At 36.0% G+C, this 16,102-nt stretch overlaps 1 protein-coding gene across 1 annotated transcript in view; it reads left to right on the top strand.

Annotated features, from left to right (window-relative positions):
* The first annotated feature begins 3,930 nt into the window (after nt 1-3,930).
* The window catches only part of LOC148415662 (chloride channel protein 2-like), a 78,506-nt gene continuing 66,334 nt past the window's right edge, over nt 3,931-16,102 (top strand). The window contains exon 1 of the mRNA XM_088427253.1: nt 3,931-4,102. Coding sequence (XP_088283379.1) covers nt 4,052-4,102 — 51 coding nt within the window. The 5' untranslated portion in view covers nt 3,931-4,051. The remainder of the gene's footprint in view (nt 4,103-16,102) is intronic.

The following is a 16,102-nucleotide window of genomic DNA, read 5'->3' as shown; positions in this document are numbered from 1 at the left end:
CCCTGCCTCTTACCTAAAATTCACTGTGATTGGCTAAGTTTGTTTCATTTGTCACACTATACAATAATTCTCACCCAATGCAGTTTATATTCTTAAACAACTGATTCGGAAACAACCCAATTAAAGGTGAAAAAATTGTTTGCTGGCTTTGTTGGTTGGACATTTTAGTCGCAATTGCCATTGACATAGTTGAAATAGAAAATCCATGAAAAGCACACACTTCTCCCAACCTTCAAAATGTTAATTTTCACACTACAAGCCCATGTGACTGTGTACAACAAACTTCACAAGATGAGTCAGCCAGGATTTCCGCCTCCTCCCGCATATCTCCGAGACTTTGTTTGTTCATAAACATTGCATGAGCACTGAGCCAGAATAATGATAATCATTGGAGAGGTTACTATAAATAGCTTTTTGATATATAAATATAAACCTGATGGTGACATTTAGCGTCTGTTCATACCATACATGTGTCCAGGATGGAATCTACCTATTATTGGCGTTGGCGTGAAACTGCCAGTTGCGATTGAGTACATTTTTACAAAAATATGATTTATTGGTCAGTATAGGTTCGGGCTGCACAATTGATCGAATTTGAATCGCGATCACGATATTGGCTGCCACGATTAATTAAGCTGATCCTCAGCGATTTCAAACATTTAAAAGGTCAAGCACTTTTACAAGCACTTTGTCATCCTACCACTAGAGGGCAGTGTTTCCCACTTGTTTGCATGAAAAAAGCCTCTGCTTTCACATCCTAATACATTATATACCAGAATGAAATGGCATTGAGTTTCTCACCTGATTCTTAATATATACAGTGCTAGCTGTCAGTTGAGACACATTTTGCAAAGTCCACCAAATAATGTGATTGGTTCTAAGTAGGCTTCATTTTTTTCCTTGGTTGGACTCAGCAGTCTCATGTCAAGAGTAGTTGCAATATAATACAAATTTTCATCATTTTTTTCAGAGACTTTGATGCACGTTGTTATTTTTTTCTGTTTTAGACTAAGACTAATGGGCATTTGCTCTTACCATTTTGTTGTGTTGATGGGTGGATATGGCTTCCAAGGTTTGGTTGGGTATGAAGGTCACCACCAAGGTCAACCTTGAACTCAATGAATCGTCCTGAACTGATAAAAAGAGTATGTTTGTTTTTAATGGTTGTGATTCGATTCGCCTCTGTCTCTATGGATCTCTAATTACTGTGACCAAACAAATTGTAAACAAGACTATAAACATTGAAATGTAATTTTGCCCTAGGTTAAACCAAGATCTCAGCCAGGATAATTTTTTTGTCAGCGAACATGAAGAATAAACACATGCAGAAAATGGAGAATAGTGAGTGACTCTTATACATGAAGAAAGACTTCATACTTCGCTGTTAAAAATCCCGTAATTAATTTTTAAGGGTCATGAAAAGTCTTCCAACTAATCCTGTGTCTTGCTCAAAGTCAGCTGGGATTGGCTCCATCTAACTCCGGGCCTTAAGAGGAACAAAACTGGATGGACGTCTTGGAAATTTTGAGCGGGTGATATATATACATTATAATAAAAATGGAGAATGGAATGAAATAAATACAACGTAATATGAAATGTCCACTGATGAATGTTTGTGTTGTTGTTCAAATTTTGACCTCGGGCTTTGCAAACACTTATTTTAAGCAATGTTTTACTTCGAGTGTGCGAGTAAGCATGCATTTAACATGCTTTTAAAAGATGGTCATCCATCAGTTGACCTGCTTTGGTGTCAGCTGTCTCAGTTTGTTTTCAAGCAATCAAACAAGGCGTGAATAAGAAATCTTTTGTGCTTGAGCTAATGATTGATTGCATTTTTCTTCACCTTCTTTTTCACAATCAATATTTTTTTTTGTTTACAATCCGACCCCAAAAAAATGTTGTATGAGATTGGTACCATCGTTTACTTTTGGCTCCTGGCTGTTCCACTGCTTAGTGAGGTGAGACTTAAAGATTTCAAGACAGACTTGGAACTAAATATAAACAGACCGATGAGACAATAAGGCACACTTGGAAAAGTCGCCACGGAAGAGCAGAGCTGATTGGTTGACACCAGGGAGAACGCACGGAAAAGACAAAATGAGCAGACGGAAAGGCATGACCAGGAGACACAGGAAAACAAACCAAAACTTGAACACATAGGAATCTGAAATGATCTGTATTAATGCCAACCTAAAACCCAAAAGATATACAAAACAATCATGCCAGATGAACTGTGACAGGTCAGCTTTGTCATTATTATTATTATCATTATTTTCAATTGTGAAGACAAGTGGACAATGTATTTGGGATTGACAACTGGAGTTTTTGGTAATTATTTAACTTAAATATTTTCCTGGCACAGTTTATCCCAGCTGACCTTTGGAAACCATTCATCTGACTTTTCACCTCTGTGCAAGTAAAAATACGACGTGAACCTGAAATGCATGTTTTTTGGAAACCAGAGTAAACGTGAAAGAAAGTTTGAAAGACGTAAGGCGGATAACTTAACCAAATACTCCAAACTGTCACCCAGACATTTTTCAGTTGAAGTGAAACCATTCTAGGTTTCAAGAAAGCAAATTAATGATAAATCACAAAGGCTGCCTCATTCGGACGAAATTCACACAAAGCTAGTTCGTTTAATCATTAACCTTCTCCACACAAGGCGTTTTGTTGAAGTGGAAAATATCTTCAAACCCAAGTGTGTCATTCCGATGTCTTCAATCGCGTGTCGACACTGGTGACAACTATGAATGGATGTGTGTATTTTCTTTCTTTCTTTCTTCTCTTTGATCGCACGCGAAAGAACATCAAACACCAGTCATGAAGATCAAACAAATCATGCGTTTGAGAGCTTTAATTTGGTTTGTAACACTCTGCCATAGATTTTTTTTTCTTGTCTTAACTTTATGTGTCGCTCATGCCAAGCAATAGGTTAAAACATTCCAGCTTGGAGAAACCTGGCGACCCATCGTGGTAATGTTGTCAGAGGTTGAAGTGGGCACAAGTGATGCCAACATAAATTGTGGTGCCAATTGATGGCCATTTTTGACTTTACAAACAATGTAGAGTAGAACTCCTCTACAACAAAAGCATGGTTGGAGCCAGAAATTTTTCACAAGGGGACTTTTCATGGTTGCATGATGTAGAACAGAAAGGCAATACAAGTAGAGATAAACCAATATGTGTTTTTCAGGAGATAATGATAGTCAAGGAGGTTAGTTCAAAATATTGTCATCAAAATACAGTAAATGAAAAAATCAAACATTTATTTACTTTTCAAATCAATTTTAGGGTGCTCAAGGCACAGTCTCATCAGCATGTCTTTAAAAGTTAAATGAAAGCTTAAACAAGCGAGATCCATAGATTAATTGATCACTAATTGATTATTTAACTGATATTTAGTTTTGATAAATGAGAAATTGTTTGGATACCTTTTTCGTTTCAAGTGGTCCAAATGCTTAGAATTTCAACTTCTTGATTGTAATAGTGTTTCTGTAATCCGCCATCAAAGGGAAATTAGATTCTTGTTTGTTGAATTAAAGTAAAATATCAATTTTTAGTACAATCGATGCAAGATCAATATATTTGTCTACTGTCTGACATGATGGGGGACCAAACAAATAACTGAATCATAATTAATTGATGTTAACATGGGCACTTTTTTGCAGTCTATTTAATATTGCTATTGTTCTTTAGTTGTCTGTCTGTCATTAAAACCGAGATTAAAAATATGTCAAATATGATCATTGAAAACTGCAAGCTTTGCAAGAATTGGCCTTGGTTCTAGCTGGGAGTGTCGAAAGCACCTCAGAGAGCCAAAGTCCCGCCTCACAAGTGACTCTCCCCCGGCCAGTACTTGAGGGTATAAAATGAAGGAACCTAGCGGTGAGCATGAGGCAACTGTTGATTTGGAGTTCGCTTTCGAACTCATCTAGAGAGCGTAAGGATCGCCAAATGATCCGATCGCTGCAAGCATAGGGAGACGTCGCTGTCGCTTTTCCTCTCAATTCCACTTTCAAGCTTTTAGCCGGCCAGCGCGGTGCTCACCATGGCCGGGGACGGCTCCGACCAACGGGCGCTGCAGTATGAACAAACTCTGGTAAGTTGCATTGCTGTCACCTCAACTCCGATCGCCGATCACGCACGCGAATGTCACTGACTACATTATTGAGTTAAGCCGAATTTCGCCGAACACGTCGCCGAATCCGGCAAGTGGCTTCGACATTGATTTAGAGGCGTTTAAACGCTCTAATAAAGTAGCGAAAGAATGTTACAAATATTTCAATGCGATCCGGCAGTCACTGGCGTTTGCATTCGCTTATGCTGCTGAAAATGAATGAACAAGTTGAAGCTTTAAAAAAAGTTCGGGCTGCAATTTTTTCTCACGGCCCATTGCACTCACGTTTGGCGTGTTACTAGTTGAAAAACATAAACACGAGCGCGACTAGTACAACTGTGCAGGTAGCAAGCTAAAGACAAAACATCTGGATTTGACTTCGAATTTATTGATATGGCCCTTATCAAATGTGCCTTTGATATAGATAACGCTCAAGGACAGATTTGCACGACAACACTTGTTAATGTCCAGTATAAATCAATACTCACCACACAAGCCTCGACTTTGTGTATGTAAACATATTGGGGCACGATTTAATTGCAATTCCTATCTAGATTTTTTTCTTTAATATTCTATTCGAAATTTTCTACAGCTTTGTCTACATATGGGGACAGTGGTATTTTGCATTCATTGTCTTTTTTGAAATGTTTGTTTCTCTCTTGAGATCATTGGACTTACCTGTTTTATTATACCTTTTCATATTTGACTGAAATATTTGTGGTCTCACTTTAGATCTAGGGATTGGTCATGCAGAAGAATAGGAGAGCAGTTTGTGCCCAATCATGTGTATACACTTGCAAATAAATGCCTCATGGAGTTTTTACTGACTTCTGTCAAGCTTGAAGTCTTCTATTTGAGTGGAATTCTTTCAAGGGCCAAATCAAACCCATTAACCAATAGAAACTCTTCAAATCAGGGGGTGACAAATGTATGGGCCGTGGGCCGGATCTGTCCCAAATGGATGTTTAATCCGGCCCGCAAAATGATTTGGTAAAACATTAAAATAATGAATTGGACTGAACCGATTTGTCTGCTGTGCACAATCGACAAAAGAAAAAAAAAAGTAATGCCCAAATGAGCACTGCAACTTACAAGCGGAATTGATCCATTGCCACGCTTGTGCGAAATGACTTTTTGATCGCTCCAATGACAGAAAGTGGAGCGGTACACTCGCACTCATATTAGCATTGACATCGAGCTTTGCTACTGCGCACTCAGCACTTCCGTATTTGATGTGACATCATGACTTCCTGGTGAATTTTCAATTTATTTTTTCATGTATGTCATCATTGTTCAAAATGAGACACTACAGTACTGTTTTATTGTTTTAATTTTCTTTGCACTTCACTGCACTCCTTAAAAAGTTGTTCATTTATCTGTTTATTTGTAGTTATTCTTATTATTTTATTTATTCATTTATTTATTTATTTATTTTTACACAGTTGACTGCTGCTGTTCACAGATAATTAGGACCTGGTCAGTGCACATGGCAAAAATCTACTTTTTTTTTTCAAGTTATTTGAAATTATTTTTCCAGTCCAATTAAAAATTGATTTTCCCCACATGTGGCCCCTGAGCTAAATCGAGTTTGATAACCCTGCTTTAAATGAAAAGAAACAATTGTAACACTTTTATGGTGGATTATCTTTTCTTGAACAACTTTTCATGTCGAAAGCCCCTTTAAAACACACACAGACACACACACACCCTGTGTGACATTTAATCTGTGTATGTGCATTTGAGAGATTACGCAATGTGCTACCTGCTGATTCAGCACTGGACGCTCTGTCACCCTGGTGGGGTCTCATGCTCCGAAGAAAGCAAAATGCACAAGCATCTTTTGCTGTTCTCCTGCACCTCTTGTCTGATTAATGTCCATAACCCTTCACATAAATTGAGTATAACCAAAGCATTCAAAGCAAAACATATAACTCCACTGCCAAAAAAGGAGAGAATAAATGGGCTCTCTCCAGGCTTGTCGTTCTCTCCTTGTGGGTTGTAGTAACACGGTTTCTTTGTGTAAAACTGGCAGTTGTGTTGGTTTGTTGTGGGAAGCTGAGTCAAAGGATCCACTGTAGTTAGACTGTGAGAAGTATTCCATGGCTGGCTATTGAGATATTCGTTTTGAAAATCTATCGGATACATGGTGTTATCGTGACGGATCAGGAGATTGATATACAATAACAAAAAGTTACTTCAGTCATTTATTTTCTTCAACAGTTTTTAATGGATGGTTGTAAACATTTACCATCAGAAAGAATGGTAAAAAATAAGCATCCATCCTGTCTGTCGGACTTGCTCAAACTCTGAGTGTTGCCCAGTTCAATTTGGCAAAGTGCATATGCTATTGCACGCTACATTAGTGCTGCTATTGTTAGCCGTGGCTGCAGTCACACCTGAGTGCTTTGCATTTATGTAGTAGACTAAACAAGCTGCTTCTGTGGTAAATCAGCTCCTTTTTCCAAGGAATGCATATCGCCACCTTTATCAAAGATCTGTTGGGGCATTTTAAAATTTAAATTTAAATTATCTGATTGACGCTCTTCCATTTTCATGTTTTCCTTGTGAACATGGCCACCAACCCACAACAGGCACTTATCAGGTTATACCAAACAACGCAATGACAGCAAAACAGTGTCCACTACAGGGTGTGATAAAATTTGTTTTCCAAACCCCAACAACTGAAGCACAAGAAGTCCGATGCATTAAAACTACTAGTAATTCAATCTAATAAAAAAGGATGTTCTTAGCAGGATGGCAAGCTGCCCTTTTACCTCGTTGTGTGATTGCAGTCAACATAACAAACATTGTGTCTCGCATGTTGTGTCCCAGTAAACAAGCTTGCATTAAATCCACTGAACCAAACCATTTGGTATTTATTGACTCAACTTTATTAACTATTTCATTACTACTTCTTTTTTTTTCAGGAAAAAAAGTCAAATATTACTTGTTTGTAAGTCTAGGATACTTGGAAAATTAGTTAAAAAAAATCCCACTTCCATAGATTTGATTACAGGCCCTGGAATGTTTTTCTTGTACCGCCTGTATTTTATATTAATAACAATAATGATATAAACGTGCCATAGAAGTGAAAATTATCACCGAATGCTTACAATACATAGTAACCAGTGTGATCTATAGTAACACACATATATAGCACATATTCTCAAAATATTTCGGCAGTACTCAATCGTTAATTCATAATAAATTGTACGATGCAACCTAACTTGCTGACAGCTGGCCCAGCACTTTCTTTTTGTATATGGAGAAGTTGCTAAATGCCACAAGAATCTGTACATAGTTGTGTAAAGAAACTCCGGGATGCCATTTCATGTTATTGCTACGATTCCTACAACCCACTGCGATGTTTTTTGAAAAGGTTGGGACACATTGTGCCAAGAGGGGTAACAGGGTTAGATCAGTATTGCACCATAAGTTTGCAAATGCCCTTAAGGTATGTATTTTTTGATGCCATGCTTTTTGTTGAGTAAATAGAATAGTGTTGGTGAGTAAACGCCTCACTTGTTCTGCTGGCTTCTTATTTTCAGAAAATATTTCTTGCAAACTGACAAATGCGGTATTCATCTGACGAAAATAAATTATGGAAATTATTAGACACCATGTTTAACAAGATATCTTTTCAAAGCACTGGAACAGTGAGTAATCCGCAAACAGAAGTTAGAAATAAAACCACTGCCAGTAAAAAGAAGATAAATGAGCAATCACACAGAAGTTGCAGCTCGTCTCATTTTGATAATTAGATGCGTGGTATCATAAACTGGCAAATCCTCAACTTTGCGTTTACCCTAATCCAGAATCGGTTCCTTAGCCACTAAACAACAAGTTCACAAAAAGAAGTGTCAGTCTGGCCGACGGAAAAAGCTTATGTTGACGTGTGTCATTCTGCGTAGAGGCTTGACATGAGATAAAAGGTTCTGGCCTTTCAACACTTTGACATTATACAATGGCCGGGAATCACATTTCCTTGTCAATCATTGATACAGTGCATCAACAATGTGTAACTTACTACTCTTTAAAAATAATGAAATGCCAGGAGGTGTGACAATCTTTAAATCATATGCTTTTAAACGTTTTGCATGTTGGTAGTTTTCTTTTGTCAAGAAAGATGGTCAAGAACGGTCAGCTCTTGCTCGACACTTGTTTAGTACCACTGTGTTTTATTATTAAATCATTAATTACGAAAAAACAAACAAAAAAACACCTTCTTCCCCCCCCTTGGCCTTCATTGTCAGAGCAGCGCCATTCTGTGTCAAACGTAAAAGATACAGTGTAGAAAAACACAGGTGTACGGTTCTGATGTGGGCGGATTAAATAGTAAAAATAAGCAAAAGACTAATAAAAATGAGCAGTGAAATACAAATGACCTTCAGGCTGGACTTTGGACACCACGGACTTACATGGATTGCTTACGGAGAAGTGACTTGCTTGTCAAGTTGGTACAATAAGCTGTATTTGATTTATGATGCATATCCAATATGAACATTTGATATACATAAGTTGGAATCATGCCCACATTAAATATTTTGGTTAAATGTTGATAGGACAATCGGCAGCATTTCATTAACTATTTGTTAGACGTGTAACAATTTCTCATGTTTTGTATTGGTTAATATGTTCACTTAGACTTTGGTTTTGTTGTGTCTAATGGCACTCTGCCACCTTCTATTTTGGTAAACAAATGAACGCTTATCAAAGGCCCCAATTAGCAATTTGATCCAATCAGACCTCACAATCGTGCTGGGAAAATGCTGTATGGGTGAGAACATACCACTGGCAATAACAATAATGGATTAGCAAATTGTATAAACACATTCTTAAACGAAAGAGTTAAAGTATGTGGCAAAGAACAATGGAAAATTAATAATTAATAAGCAATGTGCATGCCTGCGTGTGTTGAGGGGGAGAGTGAGAGTAATGCCTAAGGCGAGTGTGTGCGCGGCAGTGTTTGAGTTAGTTTTAAGGAGAGTTTCAGTACATTTATAGTGCTGTATTATTGATAAAATGTGTTACGATTTTGGTCCAAAATAATAATCATGACTATTTTGGTCAATGTTGAAATCACGATTATTCGTCATGTTTGGTCAGACGTGTATTTGGTGCCCTTTTTTAAGCAAGCAGTATATAAACAAGACCTTCAAATCTTGATATTTATAAATAATAACAATAAACTAAAATAAATAACGTAAATACTAATCAAAGGCAAAAACTTGGCACACAGGGCAACACAGCTAACTTACTTGCTGAGTGTAAACCAATGAAAAAATAAGCCTACTTCAAACCAAGCGCTTTATTTACTTTTAAGCCAGTTTTTAGCAGTCAAAATGTCATTTTGGGTCATTTCAAATCACAATTATTCAAATTTTTTTGCCAATCAGATTTTTCAAAATGGGTCTCAATATGTAGGATTGATTGACTTAATTACCATAATTTCCGGACTATAAGCTGCAGCGGTGCATCTCAACAAAGGAGGAAAAAAAGTCTTCTTTATTGACTATATTATTTTTTTATTCCAGATATGGCTAAGCTGTTTAACGTTGTTCTTCCTATACAGTAATCTGAATGATTTAAAGAATTGAGAATATCGTACTCGGTTACTGTAGATGAATCCTGCTTATGTTGATTAATGATTAATTGATTAATCATTTGTAAAAATATCTAGCGTGGTTTTGAGCTCGAGTTGACGTTTGGAGCCGCTGTCCGTCGGAAGATAAAGCTAATATTGCTAACACCGATTAGCATGCGTTTAACTTAGTTGTGGTGAGCTTCACTTTACTAGAAAAGTAAATATTTGGGCAAAAAAAGTTTGAACATACCCTATTAAAATGAATCTTTTGTAAAAAGCACAATATTAATTTACATTTTTCTCACTTGTATCAGTCAAAAACCCTGAAATCTTCTCAACGTTTGGCTTTCTCTCAGCTGTCAGAGGGTAACCTTGAAGAGATGGCGTGCCATTAAAAGTTGGCATGCAAGCGGATGTTTCGTTTATAATCCGTTGTTTGTTTTAGGTGTCTTGAATTGGGAGCTGCGTTTGTTGATAGCACATTTTTGATCATATGATCTTGTTTATATATCAACTGTACATCATTGAAAAGATCCAGACAGGAATGTTTGCTTAGTCAGACAGTATTTTTTATATTCTCCAGGGATAGGTAACTTCAACATTATGTGCAGAATCTTCGTTTTCAATGTCTCCCTCATTCAGCACACAGATTCAAAGATCGGTTCATTAGCAAGCTCCAAGAATGCTTAGTAATGACCCAGCTCCAAAAATATTGGAATCAATTCGATTAGAAATCACTGAAAATTATATTTTGACTGCTAATTGGTTAACATTTGCTTAAAAGTAAATATTGTGCTTGGTTGTAAGTAGGCTTATTTTTTTCATTGGTTTACACTCATTAAGTTAGCTGTGTTGCACTGTGTGCCAAGTTTTTGCCATTTGGGAGAACTTCTTTAAATTATTTACTTTTATTTTTCTTTATTTATATTATTATTTGTAAGTAACAAGCCTTGTTTATATGCTGCTTGTTTAAACAACAAACAAAAATGTTTGACCAAAAATGATGAATAATCGTGATTAATAATCATGACTGCAATATTGATAAATCATTGATAAATAATTGTGTTAAGTTTTTTGGCCATAATTGTGCAGCCATACTGAGCACTGATGTTGATTTTGTCACAGTAAAGGGGAAGTGGTAATAACAGGCAGAATCTTTTCTCCCCATTTTTACCCAAATAGGTCTTTACTTCTTTTCTTGAATAATTTCTTAGTCTTTTTCCTATGTAAATGAAAATGCATTCAGATTGGATGCTTAGTTTTTTTTTTAGTGTATCTACCTACTTATTAGATTGCTTGACTAGTTTTAAAGTAATTTAGGACTGTGATTTACTGTATCATGGGCTCATGATCACATGGTCAGGCGGAGCACCAGTGGTTACCAATGTTTCCTTGTCTTTTTACTCTTTGAAACCTTTCGTAATACCGTGACAATCTCCTCACTCATATGTGTTGATTCTCCAAAAGTAGCACGCGAAACAACTCTTTATTATATAATCATTGCATTTTGATCTCTTATTTTAACTTAATATTGTTATTATAATTATTTTAAATGATTTTAAACTCAAATATAAGTGTATTGAAAATAAATATGTAAAACAAATGACTAATTATTACATTAAAATCTACTGCCTCTGAAATAGCAATTATTTACTCATCTTTGAGTTTAAATATGAATTTCAAATATTTAAACGTACAAGTACAGTATAGCCCTTGAGGAAATTCTGTAGCATTTGAATCTGTTATTATAATCAAATTTCCGAAATTTACATCTATATATAAAGCCTTCTTGGTGTTGCATCATATCATATTGGTCATATTGATTCAGTCATAAAAATGTTTTTGTTTTGAAACACCATGGTATTCCAAATATATATTTTTTACATATGTGATTGTGTTAGTGAGTGTAAGTATTCCTTCGGTCTAACAAAAGCTACAATTAACATTTACAGGTGAAAAAGAATGCTAAAATATTTCACTTATAGTCAGAAAAAAAAACTGTCATAATTGAGTCAATGTTGGTTTTGACCCAATTCAGGCTCTCTGCTTAGGGATTTAAACTGCAAAAGGGTACCCCTCTTCTTCCAACAGGCACACACTTTGCTTGAAAGACTGCCCATTGGCTCTCAGTTTATTGCGTGTGTGTGACTAGACTGTTAACTTGTTTATTTTGGAGCGGATCCGCTTCTGTTTTTTCTTCTTTCTTTTAAGCTTCTATTGATTTTATGTGTTTGCGGTCACACTGCTATTTGTTTGTGTTTTACATGCGATACATATGTACGTTCCCATCATCATAGTCAATAAAATTCACCTGTGAAAAATATCAACAGCTTTTGCTTTTGATGCTAAATGAATGTTTGTGCAAAAACCTATATCCAGTATAATAATGATAAGGTCAGGCATTGTTTAAGTATATTAAGTGTGTGTGTGTGTGTGTGTGTGTTTTTGTGTGTGCGTGTATTTATATATAACCGATATTTGGAGCCGATATTCATTTGCAGTAAAAGTGTAAAAATCGGCGTAAATTAAATAATGCAAATGTAAATGAATGTAAATGTAAATAAATAATGCAGACACTGAAGTTCACTGAAATACCTAAAGCATGTTTATTGATCCTCACAAATAGAAAATAAGAGCTCAAACCCGAGAACGGAACGCGTCATCGGAAAAATCGGAAGTACGTGTATTGGCAAAACGATGAAAATATATGGAAACTCGTGTGTGAAATACAATAAAATGAAATTTATGGCATTCCTCTCTGACAATCCACCGAGGATGGCGTCAGCTAGCGTGCTGTTCGGTTAGCGCGGCCGTCTGCAAACCCGGAAACGGAATTGCGTCATCGGCAAACCGGAAATACTTCTCTCGGCAAAACAAATCATTTCGTTGAATCAGCCTTAAAGGCAGCACTTTTACATTGTTTTCTTAATATCGGCCGGTCAGATTAAAAAATAATAATAATAAAAAAATAACGCTGATAGCGATATTCAATAATTATCCAAATATCGGGCCCAACGCTTTATTGTTTGCTCCTGTATAGTCTATTACAAAGTTTTCACCACATTTGGCGACATTTTACTATCATGCTGGGCAAAATCAGGCCATAGCATTTCTCCTGTGTACCTAATTTAAAAAAGAAAATAGATCTTGCGAGATCTTATTTTACGAGGTTTTGCCCTATCTCTAGTTTTAATGCTAAAATTTGCTAATCCTCAATATTTTTTTTAATAATCTCCAACCCCCACCATCATTCCATGTTTCCTCACCCTCCTGATTACTTTGCATAATCTTTTTCACTACCAGTGTTTGAAACAAAAACTTGCACACACAAATTTGTTGCTCATACATTAGCTCAAGCCTCAGCAATTGAGTAACTTTGCTCCCTCCCCATTCTGAGGTTAGCAAGTGCGGATGAAAAAAAAAAAAAAGAAGCTCCAAGGTTTTGCATTTTTGAACTGTGGAAGAATCATATGAGGCACATGAGAGCGATGACCTCACTTTAAGTTGCAGACATTCTCAGATATTTTGTCTTCTCCATTTTCCCAATGTATAAAGGGAAAAAAAAACACCCTCTCATACATAACCTGAACCTGCCCAAACTCAAAAAGAGCCTTGCTGATGAGGCAATATTACACACACATGCACTCAGCGTTATTAATGTGGACATTGCTCACTGTATCACTTGCTGTTGAACAGTACATCTACTGGTAGAGATTAGCGAATGTTAATATATGCTTGTTGAAATAGAGTGCTATTTTCATCTTCCATGTGACAAAGAAACTATGCAACATAAAGACTGCTGTACATAATTAACCACAATCTAAACATTTCATATACAGGGCATAAGAAGTATTACATGCCTTCTGTTAAAATGCCAGCTTTTTGACATATTACCATATTTTCTGCACTATAAGGCGCACCAGATTATAAGACGCACCCTCAATTAATGACATATTTTAAAACTATTCCCTTATATAAGGCACACCGGATTATAAGGCTCACCCTCAATTAATGACATATTTTAAAACTTTTTCAATCACAATATAGTAATACTCAAAGTAATAATAATAACTCAAATAATAACTCTAAACTCTCAATAGCATAATAACTCACCGTCAATATGACCAAACTTGTTCAACTGTAAACACATAAAAGGAACAGGTAAAGCTTAATTTATCAGTTCATTCCCCATCTACCAATCCCAATCTCAATATTGATCCATATATAAGGCGCACCTGATTATGATTATCAGCTTTTTAAAGAAATTAAGGCTTTTAGGTGCGCCTTATAGTACGGAAAATACGGTAGTCGAAGCCAAAACATTTCTAATCTTTTTTACCACTGTAACTTAAAACCTTACAAATCAAGTGAAAACACACACGCACACACACAAAACATTTGTAAAGATGAAGTAAACACAGCAAAAAAAACTGACATAAGGTGGTCCCCCTATGTGTCCTTGACACACAGTGTTTGTCCATATGCAGCCTCAAAACCTGACTGCATTTTTGCACTATTTCCATTGCAACGCATGAGAACTCAACCAATGACTTAGTGTGAGTTGCTAACTATCTTAAATCACTAACTTTTTCCACAGCAGCTGACCGCAAGCTGGAAAATTTGTCCACTTGTGACTAAACAAAATAAAAGTCCCATAAATCATAACATGATAAACAGACGTTATCTGAACACACAAAGAAGACAGTCATCAGGGAAGCTTTTCTTTTTATCATCAGATTAGTCAGGCCCGTGCTGTTTATTTCCCACCAGGGATGCTCCCGGAATCATATGATTTTGCGTCGTTATCAATTCATTAAGTGTGGATGTTTCCACAAATTGTAAACACTAACACAAGTATTTAAGCAGATTATTTACAATAGATATACACATACAGATGCATTTCTTGTTTGTTGCTTTAAAAATCTCCTCTAAACAGCACCTGTTTAGAAAAACTTAAACGTCTTTTTGAATGTGTGGTGACTGATAATTTTCATTATCAAGAAATGTTATGATACCGCATGTATTTAAAGAGACGTGGTATAGATTTATGGTTAATAAATAATGAAAACCGCTGTTACCTGTATTGTACATCGATTTTCACCTCAGTAATCAAAAGCAATTGCCACGGTTTAACTCTTTGTCACATTGTAGTAATAAAATTATTACATACAGTATGAACCAACAATTGACTACTAAAAAGTTTCAAAATCAAAACTTAAAATCAAACTTAAAAAAAACATCGCTGTGAATGATGCAGCTCCTTTGTACTTTTTGCGTGCCTGCGCACGCCTAAACGTGCGGGCATATGAGTAAATCTTACCAGGCTAATCTGAAGGCACATGATTAAGATGAAAAAGCTTTGCAGTGTTTGAGAGTGTAATCATGCATGCATGTGTGTGAGTTTTGCTTGCGGCAGGAAAACCCTTAGTAATGGAACGGAGTTTGATTGAATTTGAATATCTCTGAGAAAATTTAATGAACCATTAGTTTGTTCATTTTACAAAACAAAAAAAAAAAAGATTTTATCCACATGTGCATTATTTTGACCATTTTTGGGTCATTTTCTTCCACATAATTCTCACAGTATTAAAGTGGTCGCGTCATGTCGAAATTTGACATGTTTTTGCTATCTCCCTAGTGTGTTAATTCAACACTATCCCTTTGATGTGAAATGAATTTCATGTAAGACTGCACGATTATGTCCAAAATGATTATCACGATTATTTTGGTCAATATTGAAATTACGATTATTCATTATGTTTGGTGAAACGTGACTTTATTGCGCCTTTTTTTTGTTTTTTTTCAAACAAGCAGTATATAAACAAGGCTTCAAGGCTTGATATTTACAAATAATTATAATAAACTAAAATAAATAAAGGAAATCATTAATAAGACAAAGGACAGTTAACTTACTTGAGTGCAAACCAATGAAAAAAAAAATGAAGCCTCCTTAGAACCAAGCACATTTAATTTTAAGCAAATTTTAATCAATTAGCAGTCAAAATGTCATATCAAATCGAATTAAATCTCTAATCTCTAATTAAATCTCAGGAGCGCGCCGTGAAGCCAACGTCGTCGTCACGTCCCACTCTGTCAGTTGAGGCTGCTGCAAGATTTGCTCGCTGGCTATTTCTTAAGCTAATTGAAATCTCAACCTGGCTTTTGCCCCCTAGTGGTGGGATGACAAAGTGTTTGAGTTGACATGTACGTGCCCGACTTTTTAAAAGTTAATATCATCGAAGATCAGCTTAATTAATCATGATTAAAATTCCATTCATTGTGCAGCCCTAATTTGAGGGAAAGATCAGGGGATTGGATAAAGTTCTACGCTAGGGTTTTACATATGGTGCAAAAAAATGTACCAAATGGATATACACACATATCCTTTATTTAGTGTC

The sequence above is a fragment of the Hippichthys cyanospilos genome, chromosome 11 (genome assembly GCF_059441005.1).
Source record: "Hippichthys cyanospilos isolate Australia breed blue-spotted pipefish chromosome 11, RoL_Hcya_1.0, whole genome shotgun sequence".
Taxonomy (NCBI): Eukaryota; Metazoa; Chordata; class Actinopteri; order Syngnathiformes; family Syngnathidae; genus Hippichthys; species Hippichthys cyanospilos.
This window is presented reverse-complemented; position numbering and strand designations above follow the sequence as displayed.